At 41.9% G+C, this 20557-nt stretch overlaps 1 protein-coding gene across 1 annotated transcript; it reads right to left on the reverse strand.

Moving 5' to 3' along the window:
- Positions 1-6977: 6977 nt before the first annotated feature.
- Positions 6978-20108, reverse strand: LOC142856197 (histone-lysine N-methyltransferase SETMAR). The gene is made up of 2 exons (XM_075983292.1): positions 19908-20108; positions 6978-8320 (listed from the first exon to the last, which is right to left on the reverse strand). Exons 1-2 carry the CDS (start codon positions 20064-20066, stop codon positions 7553-7555), a joined length of 927 nt encoding a protein of 308 aa, XP_075839407.1. The 5' UTR covers positions 20067-20108; the 3' UTR covers positions 6978-7552.
- Positions 20109-20557: the final 449 nt, after the last annotated feature.

The raw sequence follows: 20557 nt of genomic DNA on the forward strand, positions 1-20557 counted from the left end.
TAGCCAGGCAGTTGTGGCACACACTTTAATCCTAGCACTTGAGAGGAAGAGGCAGGTGGATCTCTGTGAGTTCGAGGCCAGCCTGGTCTACAGAGTGAGTTCCAGGACAGGCTCCAAAGCTACACAGAGAAGCCCTGTCTCAAAAAAACAAAACAAAACAAACAAAACAATGACAAAAGCCCCCAAAAACAAAAGAAAGAAGTAAATAGCATTTATCCCAGCAAACCTGAGATTTGCTTGTCTCCACCTCCCCACCTCTGGGATTATGAGTGTTTCCCATTACATCTGGCTGGTCTATGTGGGTTCTGGGAATTGAACTGTGGTCCTATGCTTACAAGGTGTCTCCCTAGCTTCTAGACTCTGAAAAATTTTAAAATATTTTTACACTGATATGGTACTATTATGTTGTGGAAAAAACACATTTTTGTCTGTTTGAAAATTTTTTTAAAAGGAAAGCAGTATGCATATATACATATGCATTTATATACAAATTTATAGCAGAAATGGAAAAAGACACCTAAACCTTACAAATAAAACCTAGGGTTCTGGGGACTGGAGAGATGGCTTAGTGGTTAAGAACATTGTCTATTCTTCTAAAGGTCCTGAGTTCAATTCCCAGCAACCACATGGTGGCTCACAACCATTTGTAATGAAGTCTGGTGCCCCTCTTCTGGCCTGCAGGCATACACATAGATGGAATATTGTATACATAATAAATAAATATTTAAAAAAAAACCTAGGGTTCTAAACTCCCTTTAAAACACCAGAACTCCTTTAATGTCCCTGGAGTTTCATTATTCCAGGCACCTCTGCTTCCCGTGAGGAGGCATGCTTGCCTTGAGTCCCTCTTAGATACTGTCTTTCTTTGTGTCTCCTCTTCTCTCTTTCTCCTTTTCAGTGTTGTTAAAATGGGCAGATCGTGTTGGAGGAGACCAAGCTTGGCAAGATGTGCTTTCTGGCAACAGCGCCAGCTGTGTGATGTTCTTTGTCATTGCGTGGAGGGGGGGGGCAGGTACAGCCAGTTCAGAACAAGATGTGCTTTTCTGAAACTTTAAATCAGTTTTTGATGGTCCAATACCTAGAGGCATTCTCTGCATATGAAAGCTACAGTGCACACACCTTACCCTAGGAGTACAATGTTGGGGTGAAAAACCAATGTTTGTGGGAAGAAGAAAAAATTAAACAAGTGAAGATTTACTGTGTATGTGTGGGGGCACCTCTGCGGCCTGGAGGTTAAAACTGGGTGCCTTCTTCCATTGCTCTCCCCCTTGTTCTTTTGATTCTGGAGCCCACTGATTGGCTAGCCTGACTAACTAGTGACCACCAGGGATCCTTTTGTTTCTGCCTCTGTGGCACTAAGACTTGTGGTACCATGACTGGCTTTTCAGTAGGTTCTGGGGATCTGAAATCAGGGCTTCCTGCTTGTATGGCATCGATTTTCGCCAGGGGGCCCTCTTCCCAGAATCACAGTTAAAGTGTTTTGTTTGTTTGTTTGTTTGTTTGTTTTTGCATTTAACACTTGAATTTTGGGAATAAAAACCAAATATGTACAAACTCTGTATCTGAGGGCCTTGTGTTCCACCAGCTGTTTCTCCTCCAGACTTTGGAAAGGGACATTTCAGTGCATCTTGTGTAGTAAAAATTGCAGCGCCATTCCTAGCTTGTATGACTTCTCGTTCCTGACATCACTTTGTCCATCTCTTGGTTTTATTTGTACCTTAACTGGTGCAGGCAGCTACTTAAGAACTCTCTTGGTCTTTCTTGTTTCTGGTCTTTTCAAATCTCCTCTGACAATCCTATTCATGCAGATGCTCAAAAACCATAGGAAACATATGTATATGGCCCTCATGTTCAGAACATCAGTGGCTTTTCTGTTAGGGGAAACTAAATACTTTGAGGATAAAGAATGCTATTGGTTTTGACTTCTCCGGGATGTAGTAGATTAGAGACTCAAACCCATCTGCAGAATAAATTCTAAGTTCAGGGGCTTAACTTCATAAATCTTGGGCATATGAGAATAATTAAGAAACAGTTGTGAATTAATTGGCTGAATGAATAAATAACAGAGGCTTTAAAACTTTATTTTTATTGCTTTGAAAAGATTAAGAATATTGATTTACTTATCCTCACGATATTAAAAAAAAGGTTCACAGTATGACCAATGATACTCAATTTATTCTGTTTTGAGAACAATTTTAGCAAAGCAAATTTGGATGGAATGGAGGTCTGGAGTCTGTTAAAGATTCACGTCTTTGAGCTGTGTTTCAAACAAGGGTCTCTATGGTTGGACTTGGAGACGAGGTGAGTTGGTTGCTGGAGAGGAAGTGAATATTATGCTGTTTGCAGGAGCTGGGAAGATAACAGATACACACTGCAAGCACACAATTCTTACAAAAGCCAAAAACTCAAAATAGAAGGGAATCAGTTATGCTTGCTCAAATGTAGAATAGGAGTTGAAGGTTATCTTAGTTTGGCTTCTGTTGCTGTGATAAAACACCATGACCAAGGCAGTTTGGGGAGGAAAGGATTTATTTGGCTTATATGTCTCAGATTACAGTCTACTGAAGGAAGCTGAGGTAGGAACTAAAGTAGAGGCCATGAGTAAATGCTGCTTGTTCCTCACAGTTTGCTTAGTTTGCTTTCTTATACACCCCAGGACTGCATGCTTGCCGTGGACTGGACCCTCACACATCAATCCTCAATCGTCAAGAAAATGCACCAGGCTTGACTAAAGGCAATCTAGATTTGTATCTTGGTCCCCTACCCCACCCATTCATCTACTCTATTTAAAAGGTTTGAAGTAGTGGCATCTCAGGAAGAGATAGAACCAGTCAAATGATGGAGGCAGGTGTGGGATGGGGCCTCAGAGTTGGGCGCAGTGGGAGGACATCATTGGGTATGGAGTTGGGAGGACCGATATCAATGCTTAGCATTTGATTGTCTTTATCAATTAGTATGCTTATTGAACATTCCTGGACCAGAGGATTATCAAGTTAGCCAAGTAGGACATGGCAGGGGTGGTTACAGGGTAGGTCAGGTCATTTGTATTTCCTCATCCAACTATGGTGATGTGTCATAAGGCTGGGGACGTGTCTGATAAAGATGTTGATGAGGTAGCAGCAGACTGATGGAAGTGATGCCCAACTGGGAGGTAGCGAACGGGGACAAGGAATGGAAGAAAGGAGGGAGGGAAAGAGAAATAATGGAATAGAATATATTGCTGTTTTGTTACGTTTAGTTGTCTTGTAGCTGTGTAAAAAGTAAGCATAAGGGAGAGAGAGCAAGAAATTACAGCGGCATCTATAAAAGTCACCAGAGTGAATAAAATAATGAATATTCTGCAACAAAGGCAAAGGTGAATATGATTTAAAGTAAAAACTCCATACATGAGTACGGACACACGCGCACACACACACACGCACACGCACACGCACACGCACACACACACACACACACACACACACACACACACACGTATTGCCCGTTGAACCGGAAGTTTAAAATCTGCTCCGTTAAGCTGCCTCTAGAAGGAAGTACTGTCATCAGGGCTAAAATGATAGAGCTTTTCTGAGACCTGCTGGTTACATGTAGAAATTTGGCCAACATCTTAAAAATGATGTTAAGCCATTGAGTGCTGAAGGCACTTGTGGGAAGGGATGGGAGGAGTGCAAAGCTAGGCCAGGAAGAAGCATGGGATAAGGCTGTAAGGAGGGTAGTGTCCCTATAAATTACTTTGAGAACCATAATAGCCTTGCCAGGGAAGTTAAATCCTTGTCTCCTTTATAAGCGTCAAGGCCAGGACAGCTTGTGGGAGGACCATAGATGAAAGCATTCTCATAGCCAGATGAGCGAAACCACATACAAAGCTGAGCTGTAATGTTAGCAAAAGTTGGCAAAACCCCTGCATATTTCTAAATTCCATTGTCTTTGCTCATGCCTTGGCATTCACTGTTCTGGCGATATTTGGATGGTAATAAAATAATGACCTGTTGGGTTCATAAATTATGTACTTTCTGTAGTATTTGTGTTTCTCATCATTCAGTAAAACCATAAATTATGCTATTACAAATAAGATTTTCATATAGTCATCCTGTTAACATCAAATAAGAGAAACATTTGAGTCATTGTAGTACTGTGACAATAATGCTGAATCAGAGATGAAAACAAACCATGGAATTTATATATCTTATTCAAATATAATGGAGTCATGTACAATAAATATCATTACTGCAAAAAACATTTTAATCCTATAAACTATTACTTTTGGGGGACATTTTCACCATCTCTGAAATATAATACTGACAATAATCAATATAAAACTTGTAGAATCAAAATAAACAAATTAAAGTAATACGAGCTATATTAGTGGTAGGAAAAATCTGTTTCCAGGGAAGCCATAATAAGTACTGTGTTGTTTTTGAAATACCTCTTGATCTCTAAATGGGAACAGGAAGAGAAACAAGAAAATCGACACCATATACACTCTAGGGAAACAATGCCCACTATTGAAGTTTCAGTTGCCTGCATACGGAAGGGAAGGATTTAGTAAGTTAGTGAATTTGATTCTTTTCTTATCAGCCCAAACACTTTCGCAGTTCTCGTTCCTCCTGCATCCCAGAGCAGTTTCCATCTGTAGCGGCGATAGTGGCCCTAGTCTTAAGCAGCACACAGCATTAAGCAAAGTCATGTCTTGTTCTGTCAACAAAAAGCAGGTTGTGGGGCTGCCTGGGGAGAGAGCTCAGTGGTTAGTTCAGGGATGACTGGAGAGGGCTCAGAGGGTTAGCTGGGGGGTGGCTAGGAGAGCTCAGTGGGTTAGTTGAGGGGGTGACTAGAGAGAGCTCAGTGGGTTAGTTGAGGGGGTGACTAGAGAGAGCTCAGTGGGTTAGTTGGGGCTGTATGGAAAGGGAGCTTAGTGGATTATAAGTACTTGTTATTCTGGCAAAGGACCCAGATTTGAATTTCAGCACCTATATTGTAGCTCATGAACATCTGCAAATCCAGTTCCAGGAGGTGCAGTGTCCTCTTCTGACTTCTTTGGCCACTAGGCATGCACATATTGCACGCGCGCGCGCGCACACACACACACACACTACTCATATACATAAAATAAATAAATAAATCTAAAAAAATAAAACAAAGCAAAAAACCCAAGCAAGAAGGGGAACATTTTTCTGGGACCTAAGGATATTATCTCCAATCTGGATGGATGTTCAGGGTTTCAGGTTTCTAAGTTGGTTTGTCATCTTCCTTCTCTTTTCTCCCCTCTTCTTTTTTTCAAACAGAAAGTTAGTGGAGCTATAATTCATATAACTCTCTTTTTAAAAAACCTAACAAGCCGTGGTGACACATAGCATTCAGGAGCAGAGTCAGGCAGATCTCTGAGTTCAAGCCCAGCCTGGTCTACAAAGTGAGTTTAGGACAGCCAGGACTATACAGAGAAACCCTGTTGTAGAATATTAGTTGAAGATGTGTTATATTTGTTTATGCTGTGGAATGTTTAAGCTGTGTTACTTTGCCTGTCTAAAACACCTGATTGGTCTAATAAACAGATGAATGGCCAATAGCTAGGCAGGAGAGAGAAGTAGGTGGGGCTAGCAGGCAGAGAGAATAAATAAGAGAAGAGAAGAAGGGAGAGGAGAGAAAGAAAGAGAGGAGGACTCTAGGGATCAATCATTCAGCTACACAACAAGCCACAGAGTAAGAAGTAAAGAAAGGTACATAGTGAGGTAAAATCCCAGAGGCAAAAGAGAGACAGGATAATTTAAGAAAAGCTGTCAAGAAACAAGTTAAGCTAAGGCTGGGCATTCATAAGAAAGAATAAGTCTCTGTGTATTTATTTGGGAGCTGGGTGGTGGGCCCCTAAAGAGCAAAGAACAAAGAGTAAAAAGAAAATAGAAAAAAGAAAAACCCAACAACAAATCCTGACTTCAAAAACTAAAAAAAGTATAACAAATTACACAACAGTCTCCACTAACTCTAGAATATTTTACTATCCTCCCTAAACATGTAAATGTACCTAGTAGCAATCAGCAGCCCTGTATTAGTCAGGGTTGTCTAGGGCAGGGACTCTAAACTTTCCTAATGCTGTGACCTTTTAATATAGCTCTTCATGTTGTGGTGACTTCCAACCATATGAATTATTTCATTGCTACCTTGTAACTGTAATTTTCCTGTTATAAATCATAATGTAAATATCTGTGTTTTCAGATGGTCTTAGGTGACCCCAAATTAATGATCCACAGGTAGAGGAACAGAACTTATAGAATGATGTATCTATCTATCATCTATCTATCTATCTGTCTATCTGTCTATCTATCATCTATCTATCTATCTATCTATCTATCTATCTATCTATCTATCTATCTATCTATCTCCTATTATCTGTCTGTATAAATGGGACTTATTAGAATGGTTTACAGGCTGTGGTCTAGCTAGTCCAACAATGCTGACCACCAATGGAAGATCCAATAATCTAGTAGTTGCTTATAGGACTGAATGTCTAGGTGGTCTTCAGTATACGCTGGAAACCACCCCCTATAGGCTGAAACCAGGAGCCTCTACATGGTAGGCAAGTGCTCCACCATTGAGTTATATTTCCCAGATTATATTAACTATGTTTTTTATAATATCCTGATTTAAGGAAGGCATTCAGAAGCCTTTGTTCCTTCAGAAGTTTAAGTGGAGTTATACAATTCCCATCCGCTTCTATGGTGTTGACAGGGTTATTTTTATGTTATTAATAAATGAAGGAGTGAGGTTGTTTGAGCTTTTGAAACCTTACTTCATAAGCTCTGGGACAGAGCCAAGAGTGTAGCCAAAACTTTACAACAGGCTTCCTTTTCTGACCTGATTATTAATGGAAATCATTCCCATGGTTTTACTTCATTATTGTGGTGATTATTAGGTTTTAGCAGGTTATGACGTCCTTCCTCCTTAATTCATATTTAGAAACAAGAAATAAAATCAGGAGTCAAAGAGACAGAAAAAACAAACAGTTTTATTACTGATAAAACTAGCTGGAAAGCAAGGCTGAGGTCTTGAATCATAAGCTTTGCTCAAATGCAAGGCAACAGTGGCTTTAGTATCATAGGCTTCTCATCTCCAATTCCAGACGTCAGGACTAGCAGCATTTTCTATACTTCCAGATCTCTTGTTGATTTGCTCAGTGTGACCCTTTCCCAGGGTCAACTCGGATTCTGGATGGCTACTCCAATTTCAGTCATCAAGTATAAATTCTGGTTTCCAAGAAGAAATGGCACCCAAGGAGTCATCTATAAAGGTTAGTATTCTGGAGAACGGGTACAGCTGGACATTTTACCACATTCTGGAGTTGAATTTAGGCATCCTGGCAGGGGCAGGGCTGGGCAACCCCTGGTCTTTCTTACTGGGATGAACAAGACACTAACTACAAGGTATACTTCCCTTGGGGGTAGGGTGTTCATCAGAGAGGAAGCGGGATGCAGTTGAAGCACTTAATGCTTGATTTCCTCTGGTTCTGTCCCCAGAGAGGCTGGAAGGTAGGATCTCCCTTCCTAACTGGTGTCTGGTTTTTCTAGGGGCAGTATAGTGAACTGTCATAGGGCAGGAAGGTGGCACATGATGGGGCACCACAGTAACAAGGTTTTCTTAGTTGTTCAGGATCTATCCTTTCTTTGTCTTCACTGCTTATTTGGTTCAGGAACCTTCCTGAATAGTCATAAGAGAGTTCTTCTCCTGGTGAAATAGCTTTGGCTGCAAAAAGTGCCAGTTTAGGTACCATTGAGTCAATTCGGACAGGAATCATCAACAGGTTTGGCTCACAAGAATGATTCAAGAATCTCCCAATATTTCCTATGTAGGTAGGGTCGACAAAAGTTTCCATGACCTGCCCATTATAAATATGCTCTCTGATGGCGATGATGTAATTTGGGTCATGTGCTGTTTGTAGGTGAATTCTTCTCTGTACTTCAGAGAATCCTAAAATCTCCCCAGCATACTCACAGACGAATCTTCCCTTGGGTATAGATTCCAAGGTCCGAAGTCCCCAGCCCTTTTTGTCTGTTTGGAACACCTGGAGATGGAACTGCAGACCATGCTGGACCACCCTGTTTCTGCAGCGCTCACCACACTGGCAGAGAACATTGCACTCAAAAACGGGCTTGGCGTACTTTGCTTCCAATCCTATGTTGCTGAGGCACAGACTGTCGTCATAGTTATTCTCATGGCGGAGACAGGAGCAAGTGCCAGGGAGACATGGAGTGTCGGAGCAAGCACACCCAGGAAAGGTTATCTGTGTGGGGTCGATGTCTGCTCCAGGCCCAGCGACATGATCAGGAGTATACTGCAAAAAATGAGAGCTGTTTGTTAAGAGTGGCATTCACGTGTTTCACATGAATGTAAGGTACAGCTTTTGATACAGACATTTCCTAATTCCAGCATATATGAAAAACAAACCTGCAAAAACACATTGAAACATGACCCAAGAATATCCTTCTCCACTTAAAGAAATTAAGTTTTAAAGACTTATTTTGATTTTGACTTATGTGAATGTGTGTCTGTGTGTGTTCTATGTGTGCCAGTCTCCATGTAGGTCAGAAGAGGACATATGGTCTCTGGAGCTGAACATAGAGGAGGTTATGAGCTGCCTGGCAGGAGTGCTAGGAACCAACTCTGATGCTCTGCAAAAACAGCAATTCCCTCAACCGCAGCGACCTCGCTCCAGTCCCAAGACTAACTTCCAAAACTTGAAAGTTTTGCGATCTTACAGGAATAAAGATAGCAGTATTTTTTCTATAATCAAGAATTGAAATCTTTAAAACTCTAAAACTTGCTTCTCTCATAATTTTGAATATTAGGAACTGACACTTTATTCTTTATTCTTTGAGTATTGCATATGTGTGTATGATGAACTATGATCATAATTCTCCATGCCATCCCTCACATCCACCTCCCAGCTTCAAGTCCTCTGTTTTTCTTTTTCATAGCCCACTTAGGGCTGCCTGTATGTGTGTGGTGTGGGGCTGTCTCCTGGAACATGGGGAACCTCTTAGTAGTCACTCCTCCCAGCAGCTATCACCTGCCAACAGGTCCTACGTTAGGGGAAGTTTCTCAGGAGTTACTTCCCCATGTAGGCTGGGATTTTGGCTGGTTTAATTGTGTGAGTCTTCTCAGCTAAGCACAGCTGCTGAGTTCACGAGCACACTAGCCACACCATGTCCAGAAGACAGCATTTCACAGCACTCCTCCCATCCTCCAGCTCCTACATCTTCCCCGCCTCCTCTTCTGTGATGTTCCCTGAGCCTTGGCAGGGGTGGGAGGATTGATAAAGATGTTCCATTTAGGGCTGAGCACTCATAACCGTTTATTCTCAAGCACTCTGACCAAAAACTGCTAAATTTGATGCCTGCATGAAGTTCAGTATTTTTCCCTTTTAGCTTTATCTGATAATGTATATACTCATATATATGTCTCATATATTCATTATGAGACATTCCAGGGTTTTTTTTTCTGGGGGTAAGAAAGTCATAAATGTTAAATCATTAACAAATAATTCTAAAATGGAATTTATTAAATAGGTGTCAATATATAAACTATAGATGGATCTGATACATGTAAAGAAATTCTGTTCTTAGTAAATGACAAAGGGATAATTTGAAACATTTCTTGGTGTTTTATATGTACCTGCATTTTCAAAAGATTACACTTATAAAATATGAAAAATAAAACCTGAAATCTAACATCTTTATGGAAAGCCTTCTGTCTTAATTATTCCCTGACAAGTGTTAAGAAGCACATTTTTAAACCCTGAAGCTTAAAGCATCTCTTAGGACTGGGGAGATGGCTCTGTTGGTAGAGTGCCCTACAAGGACAACTATCTGACTCTAACCCCCCAGAAGACATGTAGAGTCAGGTGGCAGAATGCACCCTCCAGTCTAGCACTGGAGATGTGGAGACTGCAGGATCCCTGGACCCACTGGCCAGCTAGTCTAGCTGAGCAGTGAGCTTCAGCTTCAGTAAGAGATCCTGCCTCAAAGAGAGATGGTGGAGAGCAAATGAGGATGACTTGCAATGTCAACTTCTGGTCTCTATACACATGGCATGTGTGCACCACTCCCCCACCCAACCCTCTTAAGAACATAACAAACTTTATTTACAGAAAAATTGTTGCTTACATAGAACTTTATTTATATCCACCTCTTTCCAAAAAGGAGTTAATGAGATTGTTTTAAAGAGGTAAGGTAATGTGCAAAAGGCAAGCATGAGGGAAATACACCTCAAATGCCTATGTGTTCATTCCTCAGCCTGTGGTTCTGGTGGGAGGTAGTGTAACCTTTAAGAGGTGGAGCCTAGTAGGAGGGAGCCTATTTTTTGGGCATAGCCCTCATAGAGAACATTGGGATCCAGTATTTTTCTGTATTTACTCTGCTTCTCAGCTGCCATGAACAATTTCCTGTACTACATATTCCCACCTTGAAGATAAGCCTTAGCACAAAGTCAAGCGATGGGGCTTCAACCTTCAAAGTGTGAGCCCAAAGAAACCATTTTCTTATATGTACAGTGTGTCGGGTAGGGTTGGGGGTAAGACAGTTTTAGTTGTCCTGAAATTTCTGGTAATACTTCTGTCTCAGTCTCTACAGTGCTTGAATAACCATGCCCAACAACCAACCAACCTTCCTTCCTTCCTTCCTTCCTTCCTTCCTTCCTTCCTTCCTTCCTTCCTTCCTTCCTTCCCTCCCTCCTCTCCTCTCCTCTCCTCTCCTCTCCTCTCCTCTCCTCTCCTCTCCTCTCCTCTCCTCTCCTCTCCTCTCCTCTCCTCTCCTCTCCTCTCCTCTCCTCTCCTCTCCTCTTTCTTTCTTTCTTTCTTTCTTTCTTTCTTTCTTTCTTTCTTTCTTTCTCTTTGTTCTTTGAGATAGGGTTTCTCTGTAGCTTTGGAGCCTGTCCTAGAACTCATTCTATAGACCAAGCTGGCCTCGAACTCACAGAGATCCACCTACCACTGCCTTCTGAGTGCTGAGATTAAAGGCATGCACCACCACCAACTGGTTCAACCTTTCAATTTTTTTAAGCTGATCATCTCAGGTGTTTTGTTACAATAGCAGAAAGCTGACTAACCCATAAACTGGTCCAGTGAGCTTAGACATATAAAGTGTGAAACAGAAACAGCTCAACAATTGGCTTCACCTGGAATTAGTCAGTTTAAAGAGGGCATATGATTAGATGCAAGTTTTGCACTGTCTGTAAGGAACAATCTCACCATCAGAAGCAACACGGACTTTTCTAGTACAAATACAAGAAAGAAGTTTCACCGGTGTGTCCCTCCAAACCATTCTTTTGTGGGAGGCAGTTCCTGGGGACTGTTTGTATTCTGACCCTTAGTAAAGTGGCATGGCACAGAGTCAACAGAGTTGGGTCCTGCGAAGCGGCACCATTTGGGGTCACGATGCTACAGGATACGGTGGGATGCTGGAATTGCCCATCTCTGATCCCCTGTTAACGGGTGTCTCCTGGGCCCCTCTTTAGAAAGACACTGAACAACATGCAGTGACACTCCCTGTGGAGGTTTAGCGGAGCTGTGCAGTTAAGTGCAGAAGCCTATACTTTAAAAAGCACAGAACTGGAGGAGGATTGGCATTCCCGTTGAAAGATTAGGAAGGTGAAGAGTGGGAGTCTGGGGTGGGGGGCCGGCCAGCCTTCTGCTTAGACAGTGACTCGGGGGTGGGGAGTTAAACAGCTTCCGCTTCCATTGTGTCTTACCACTTCAGCTGTGTAGGGATGTCCTACAGGGATGAAGAAACTCTCAAAAAAAGATGCCCCTGTCCATCAAGTGCTGTCTTATCCAGAACCCACTTTTGGCTTTTTTCCTATTCAACACTGAAATGTAAATGGTTGTGAGGCATTTTAAGAAGTAGCTGTAAAATGAAGGTTTTCTGATCTCCTGGTGAACCTTTTTATGAGGAGTATTTTTAAACTGATTTGTCCCTCAAGGAGCGCATCCTTCTAAAGTGCAGTATTAAGTCACTGAACTAGAAAATGATTTCTTTCCCAACACAGATGACTCTTTTTAAAATAAGTCTGACTTACTGCTGTTTTCTAACCAGGAAAGTATTTTTTCCCCTAAAAATGAGTTCTGTTTCTTTCTACTTAAAAATAAAAATATTTTTTTAAATATTTATTTATTATGTATACAATATTCTGTTTGTATGTCTGCACCAGACCTCATTACAGATGGTTGTGAGCCACCATGTGGTTGCCGGGAATTGAACTCAGGACCTTTGGAAGAGTAGGCAATGCTCTTAACCACTGAGCCATCTCTCCAGCCCCCAATAAAAATATTTTTGAGACTACTTTATTATATTTTATTTACTTTTGCTGTTTTGAAGATTGCACATAGGGCTTACACACGATGGTTAAACACTCTACTGTTGAGCTACAGCCCTAGTTCATAATTTACTATGAAATGTTCTTTTATATATATTTTCCTAACATGTGCAAGGAACATGCTGGGTTTGCTCTGTAGCACTGAGATAGAAATACAGAGAGGGGCTGAACGGTGGTGGCACACGCCTTTAATACCAGCACTCTGGAGTCAGAGGCAGGTGGATCTCTGTGAGTTTGAGGTCAGTCTGGTCTACAAGAGCTTGTTGCAGGACAAGCTCCAAAAGCTACAGAGAAACCCTGTCTTGAAAAACAAAAAACCAAAAAAAAAAAAGAAGAAAGAAATACAGAGACAGACATAAAGATAGATAGATGAATATATTTTGATATATAAATATATAAAAATTCTATAATTAAAATTCTACAATCTGGCAATTTGAGTTTCTTTACACTTGGGTTACAAATGGTAGCAACTTCCAAATGAGCTTTAGATATCTTTGAACAAACAATACAGACTTCAAGGTAAATTTCCAGTTTGCCACGAAGTGTCTCTACCTATTGTGCCATTTTACCAGACCAGAATAAAAATAGATCTAGAACCATTGACCCTGATCCAGTGATGATTATAAATAATTTTATCTTCATCTTTCTTCATTTTATTCCTCCAGAAAAGGTTAGAAAAATACTATAGAAGAAAAGTATTTTATTGATTTTAAAAGTAACTATAGTGAAGAATACTCCTTTGAGGTAGGGAGACAGTTCAGTGGCAGGGTTTGCATAGCATGTGAAAGGCGCTAGGTTGGAGGCTCCATATTACCAAAACCAAAACCTCCACAACCTTTTAAAAACCATGTCTAATTTAATATATTGTTATGTGAGTATCCATTTTCCCAGAGATAATTTGAGGTCATCAATCATTAGACATTCTATTCAAATGCTTATGAATTTGAGGTCATCAATCATTTGACATTCTGTTTGAATCCTTATGTTCAGCAAACTGTCAAACTTTGATGGTGGGAAGAGTGTTGCAAACTAGGGGGAGCTTTGATCTTAACTGAAATGTATCCAGTCTGTAACACTTTACTAAGTCTGTCTGTACCTTACTTCCTGTTACAAATCTGTGGACCAAATTTATCCACAAGGTTAAACCTGAAGGCTGCTTGGGCTTATGGGACACTAAGGACAGAACAGGCTTTGGTCACAGCGGACATGTTTTCCCCCCAGTTCCTCCCAGAAGTCTCTCCACTTTTGATGTAGGAGTTTGGATGAGGGTTGCAGATGGCTCCAGAAGCTGACCTGGCTAAACAGAACATCACTAATTTAAGTGTTTGGGATGGGATTGAGGTTCAGTTGGTGGAGTATTAGCTCAGCATACAGGAGGCCCTGGGTTCCATCCCCAGTACCACATAATATACAGTGGAGGCACTCTGGGTTGCCCCCAGAGTTTCACAGATGGAAGCAACAGGAACAGAAGTTCAAGATCATCTTTGACTTGGCCTCAGATAGTTCCCGATCAACCTATGCTCTAAGAGATGCCACGTCAAAAACAAATACACAACTGAGAACAAGGACAATTAAAGAGAATCGGTAGGTGGTTAGTGTGTGACCAAGCACACCATCTAAGCCAGAACAAAGAACCACAAATATGGGTTACTGACACAAAGAAGGAAGTAGGACCCCTCCAGAGAATGCTCAGTATCAAGTTTACCATTTAGACAAAACCTCCTGTCTAGCCAAGTACTGAAAGGGAAGTAGAGGTGTGAACAGTGTTACAGCTCTGAGGGGAAGGGTTTCCCCTACACAAGTTTATAGCTCTGAAAGGAAAAGTGTCTCACAGTCAGGAGCCTAGCAAAGTCACATTGAATAACAAACCTCACACAATAGGTTTATTGGGAGAGACAAAAGAGGGTGGTTGCCTCTGCTTGGGTAAAAAGCAACAAGGAACTGAGCAGGAGGCAGACTTTATATAGGACTTTTTAGAGGCAGAGTTTTCCAGGGTGGGGGTTGTGGAATTTTAAGGCAAGTGCAGGGATTGGTGGGATTTTAAACTCAGGGATTGGAGAGATTTTGAGCTCATGGACTGGTGGGTTTGGGGGCTCAGGGATTGGTGGTTTTTTGAGCTCTGGACTGGTAGATTTTGGTGGGTTTTCCAACCCAGAAGTGGGCTTGAACCTTTTGCTCTGCAAACAGGAAGTGTAGCAGTAAGATATTACTAGACCTCATTAGAGTCTTGATACAGACAGGTCTATGGTGGCTACTTAGGGACATTTCCATTATGTGAGGCAATTCTTTCCCTCTATTGCTTGAGCCAGTTTGAGGGGTGTTTATGTTTCATGCAATCAAGGGAGTCTGGCTTATACGGTAGGGTGAAAGCTGTGACTGGCGATAGGAAAAGGCAGAAAATGTCATCAGAGATGCAAATGAACAAAGAACTACCAGGTTTCCAACTGGGTTTAAGATACTGGAACAAACTATGCAGTACTTCAGGCAGAAAAACTCATGACTGTGGCCAGGAACACAGGGCAAAATCACCAGGGCTTCTCAGTGCAGAATGTAGCCCACTCTGGAGACACAAACAGAGCTAGACTCACATTACTATGGTGACTCTTGGCAAATGACTGGGTAAGTTGTAGATCAACAGTTATGACAGGGAAAATATTCATATTGGGGGTGGTTAACACAAGCTCCTAGGGAGATAATGCTACTCAGGGCCTGAAACTTGCTTTGAAAGTATTACCTTCCCTTAACTATCCATTCTTTCTATCTCACTTATAAAGGAAACTATAAGAGAGAATCTAAACAATTACAATTGGGGCTGGCATGTGAATTTAAGAAAAATTCAGCAGGTATTGTAGTAGGTGGTGAAAAAAATAGGTCCTGGAATTAAACTTCCTGGCTGCAAACATATCCAAACAAAAGTCCGGTCTATGAAATACTTTCCTATCCTTGCTTACTTACTCATTTTGAGTAAGGAGATTAAGAGCTGACCCAGCCCAGACTTCCTTCATTTATCAACAAACACTGCCTTAGTAACTGTCTTATCCATACTGGGATTTGAAATCAGCAGAAGAAAAAAGACAAGAAGGGGAATTTTACTGTTCTTAAATTGTCATATGCAAGAGCAAGAAATAAGTGCAAAACTATCAGTGTGAAATGACTCCCTATCAGCCACATCCTGGGCAGAAATTCCAATTTTTTTCCACAAGAAATACTTAAGAAAAAAATATAAATAATAATTATCTAGGAAACAAAAATAGAAACAGCATATAGCATGCTAAAAAAATAAATAGCTATCTTGGCTTCTCTTGTTCATGATGATTTCTTCTCTAAACTAGGCTAGCATGAACTAAACTGAATGTTGAACTGTGTTAAATGTGTAGGTGTCATTTTTCAAATGTGTGTCCAGAGGAAAAACCTGAGTTCTGGCGTGTGTCATGAAGTGTCCTTCTAGTCTGTGTTCTAGACACACAGCAGACACCCAGTTTGTTCTGCTTCACTGCAGCTCTTCACAATCTGCAAGTCAGGACTGTTCTGATTAACATTCTGTATCAAAGTCCCAGAAACTCAAGCACAAGTCTGTACAGTACTAGGATTTTAAACATGAGCGTGACTCTTACAGAAGCTTCCCGAATCCTAAGGAATACTTAAGGAAGCACTGTGGAAACCTTCCTTCCTTTTTTGGTTGTGTTGAAAACGCAGCTAGAAGAATCCTTGGACTTGGCGTCCAGCGTCATCAGTTTGCTTTTGCTTCTAACAGCTATTAGGAGACCGTGAGCCAGATAATTCTGGTCAAGGCCCAGCTGAGATCTGAAAAACAATGTTTGAAGTTGATCTTAGGGACCTGACAAGTGATTAAACCTGACTTAGCTGGAGAAAACCAATTAGTTTATTTTCTCCTTGGCTTTCAACCCTGAGGACGTTATGATACACTGGCTTCTAATATGAATATTTCAATGTTCTCCTTTCTCTTTACACAGCATCCCAAAGCAAAGCAGACAGAAAGTTATTTTTACCTTGAGTTCTTCATGCCTTAATGGTTGTGTGGGCCTGTGAAGCCAGCGTTTGCAAGGAAGTAAGCTATTTTGATTTTGTTCTAAGATTCCTTTTATGCATGTGGAATACATGGAAGAAAATGAGCTGAAGGTGAGCTGGGAGTGTAGGTCTGTGGTGGAGCATTTCCATAGCACATGCAGAATTCTACCCTGCATTGCTAGGATCCAAGACACACATCCTACACCACTAGTACCACGAGACAATCTGGGCAACCATGAGGCTTGTTTTATAGTGTCAAGAATGTGGATTATGTTTTCTGAGAAGCAGTCATTTCTAGCCGAGATGGCTAGCCTCCCAAAAGACCATTCCTCCATCTTGTGAAACTCTTGTGAATCTGCCCATTTGCCAAACCCTGGATGGTAGACTTGAAACTCAACTCTCTATTGCAACCTTCCCTTGTCCACCCACTATTAATTAGCCGATCATGTCAGATTGTGAGGTTGAGCTGCCACCAATGGCGTGAGACACAGGTTAACTGGCCCCGCCCATGTGCTTGCTCAGTGCTGTGGGCCATTGTGTATCCTTTTGCAGCAGTAACAGTGCTGGGCTGATTTACTTCACTTTGCTCAGTATCTCGCTTTGTGACACCAGGAATATCTTTTTCGAACAGTTTCATTCTCCTGACTTTCAATGGCTGTCTAAGGATCAGTCATATGAGTTACTTTTTCTCTCCTCCCTCTTCCTTTTAAAAATAGACAGGTACTTATTTTAATTTGAAAACTATGATTAGTTCATCAAACCCCCTGAGTTTATGGACACTAATGACTGTGAGGATGCTAAAGAAGATACTTATATAAAACCCTTTAACTTTTGAAGGTGCAGGGAACCAAACCCATGAACGTAAGCATAAAGCACTCTGTCACTGAGCCAGCTACCTTCCTAGCGACTGGTTTTTGGAGAAAGTGTCTTGCTGTGTAGCTTAGGGTGGCCCTTACATTTATTCTCTTGATTTTGCCTCCAGAGTGGCGAGATTATAGACGACTGCCTGGCTAATTAAGTTATTGTTAGTTATGTTGAAAATAAAGTGGGCTAACAAAGAGTTATTTTATTCTACTGTTTTATGGATTGTTGTTAGAGAAGATGGCAAAAAAAATATATCCAACTGGAAATTTATTTGCAGAGTTCACAATACATACATACATACCTGCGAGCGCGCGCGCGCGCACGCACACACACGCGCACACACACACACACACACACACACACACACACACACACACACTTCATTCAGTATCACAAACTGTTCAAATCAGTTTGAGGATCATTTCACTGTTAGTGTTTTGAGGGCAGAAGCATGTTTTGCCAGCCTCTGCGTCCCAACTCATCACTTGGTATATGTTTAGTTCTTAATGAATACTTACTGAATATACTTAAGAATGCAGCATTTTTCATCCATATTCGATACTTCTAGCTTAAAATAAAACTAACCAATATGCTATTTTCACTGAATGAAGCCATCTTCTAGGCCTCACCTAATACAGAGCCTGGCATTTTACAGGCACTCAACAGTTTGACAAATAAAGAAAAACATACAGGTACTCTTACCAGACATTCTGTAATGTTTGATATTTAACATGCTTTAAGGGTTCTTTGGTGTATATATAGTGCTATCTACTTGTGCTATTAATAATAGACCATCAGTGCAAATACAGACATGTACTATGGGCTGCAAATCATAATTTGAGAAGATAGTAACTAGTTTGCACATTAAAGTCGTGATTTGCCTTTTGAAATCTGCTATAGAAGTTATTACCCCATTTGTTGTTCACAAAAACCCTAGCAGGAAGGAAGAGGCAGCCCAACTTGTACTGATAAAAGATGGGGGAAAGGTATACACTTTTAAATTATCTTCACTTGGAAAAGAAAAGCTCTGGCTTTGTGGAGTGGCTAAGACGACTAAAGCATCATCTAAGTCCAATATCCAAGGGCAAAGTTCTTTCGCCAGAATCTTGGGTATTCCCAATTCCTTAGGGAACTTTTAGGCCACGGTCAGAGGGGTTGAAGGTCAGAGCAGGGGCTTTGAGGCAGTGACAGTAGAGGGCATTTATTCAGTTCTTACAGAGAACTAGAAACAGCAATTCCCAAAGCAGCTGTAAAGTGAGGTACTGTTACTTAAACTCTCCACAAAAGGCTTCCAAGGCTTCGCAGAAGCTAACGAACATTTGTCCAAGACCTCTCAGCATGAAGGAGACCTCAGCTAAGTTTGACTCTAGGGGCTGAGATTCAGTACCAGGCCATTCTTCCATGAGAGACAGTTGAGACCAAGACAGGAAACTGATTTGCTCTGATCCCTCAATAAGTTCTGAGTACAAGACCAGAGAAATATGCTCCTTTTAAAAAGTCACCCCTCTGCCACACACACTACAGGGAACTGCCATTTTACCAATAGAATAAAGTAAAATCTTTGTTAAGGTCTTATTACAGGTTCATAGAAAAATATTAGATCCCGTTCATTTAAGAACCTTCCCTTCAGGCCAACGGCTTTTTTTTTTTTTCAAGAAAGAAAGAACATGAAATTGGATAGACACGGCATGAGGTAGGCAAGGGTCTGTGAAGAGTTGGGGGAGGGCAGAGTAAGATCAGCATATATTACATGGTATTCTCAAAGAATAAGTCAGTAACAAAAAAAAGTCAAGAGGACTGAAGTTTCAGTAAACAACCTTGATGAAACTCACTGGGTCTCTCTCTCTCTCTCTCTCTCTCTCTCTCTCTCTCTCTCTCTCTCTCTCTCTCTCTCACACACACACACACACACACACACACACACACACACACACACACACACAGTTGAAGGGGGCACTAGCCAAGAAGATGAAGGATTCCTAGGAGTGGGAGAGGGACAAAAGAGGTTAGGAGTGGTGGTGCATATGATCTATACATTATGCGCTTGTGTGGAAATGTCATCGACAAACCCATTATTATGTACGACTAATATTTGGTAAGGAACATTTTTAAGACACCATAATAAACCCAAATACCCTGTATGCTAATATTTTAAAAATTTTAGGGAAAAAAATAGAAGCCTGTAGTTACAGCCAGTTTGACAACTGTGACCACATGGGGGAGCTATGAGTCTATCTTTCTTGGCTCCTAGGCAAGGTGCCCTAGCGCCCCCTGGGCTGTGTGCAGCTCTGAGGTCCCACCCAATAAGGAAGGGCTTGGCCCCGCCCCCGAAGTTGTGAGCCCCTCTTTAGCCCCGCCCCTACACAGAAGGGCGGGGCCTCACCTACTGGAGTCCTGAGCAGCTCTCTAGTTCCTCCCCTGGGGGCGGGGTGTTTGGGGGGGGGGACGGCGGGAGCAGGCCTCTAGCTCAGCCCCTACAAGGAAAGATGCAGGCTCCGACGGGGGTAAATAAAAGCCTCCCTCCAGTCAATCCCTGCAGCGCTACCGACTCGGCGCCCAGCCCCTAGACGAAGCGGGAGGGAGGAAATGGGAGCAGCCCTCTGGCTCCGCCCCCACACGAAAAGGCACCCGCCCCGCCTCCCTAGTCCCGCCTCTACCTGGAAAGGCTTAGGCCTGGGCCCCGCCCCCAGAGGCCGTACTCTCACGGGAAAGTTCTCCAGGCCGCGTGCTACATCTTGTTGTTCTTTCAGGGCCGCAGATTCCTCCTCCGCTGCTGCTGTCCCTAAAGAACGCTGCTCTACAGCTTCCGCAGACATTAACAGTCTCACTCCGCCTACTAACCTGACCGTTTTGGCCCTCCGGAGGGGAGGATGCTGGGAGTTGGGGATTCCGCGGCCCCACTTCCTTATGGGAGTTGTAGTTTTCGTTTTTCACACGCCGCAGGTGAGGGCAATTCCTTCCTCTGCGTTGTAAGGATGCTTTTGGTCTGAATCCTACCGTTTTGAGACAGATACCAGTTAGAGAACTTGAAATGTTTTAGTTTTTCTGCGGAACCTTGAGAAGCATGTTCAGCTTTTTGCGGGTTTGGTAGATGCGCCTCCTAAGATGAGGAAGAACACACACACCAGAGTATCTATAAAGATTAGAACCCCTGGACAAGCTGCATGACTGACTGGTGGTGGATTTTGTGTTACAGTCTTCTCCTTGTAAGCTTACCTTCTTTTCACACAATCATGGAAGAAGTTTTGGATAGAGTAGAGATAGCCTATGAGTTTCTGAATCTGGCGGAATATTTTAACATACCTAA

This window comes from Microtus pennsylvanicus, chromosome 8 (genome assembly GCF_037038515.1).
Source record: "Microtus pennsylvanicus isolate mMicPen1 chromosome 8, mMicPen1.hap1, whole genome shotgun sequence".
NCBI lineage: Eukaryota > Metazoa > Chordata > Mammalia > Rodentia > Cricetidae > Microtus > Microtus pennsylvanicus.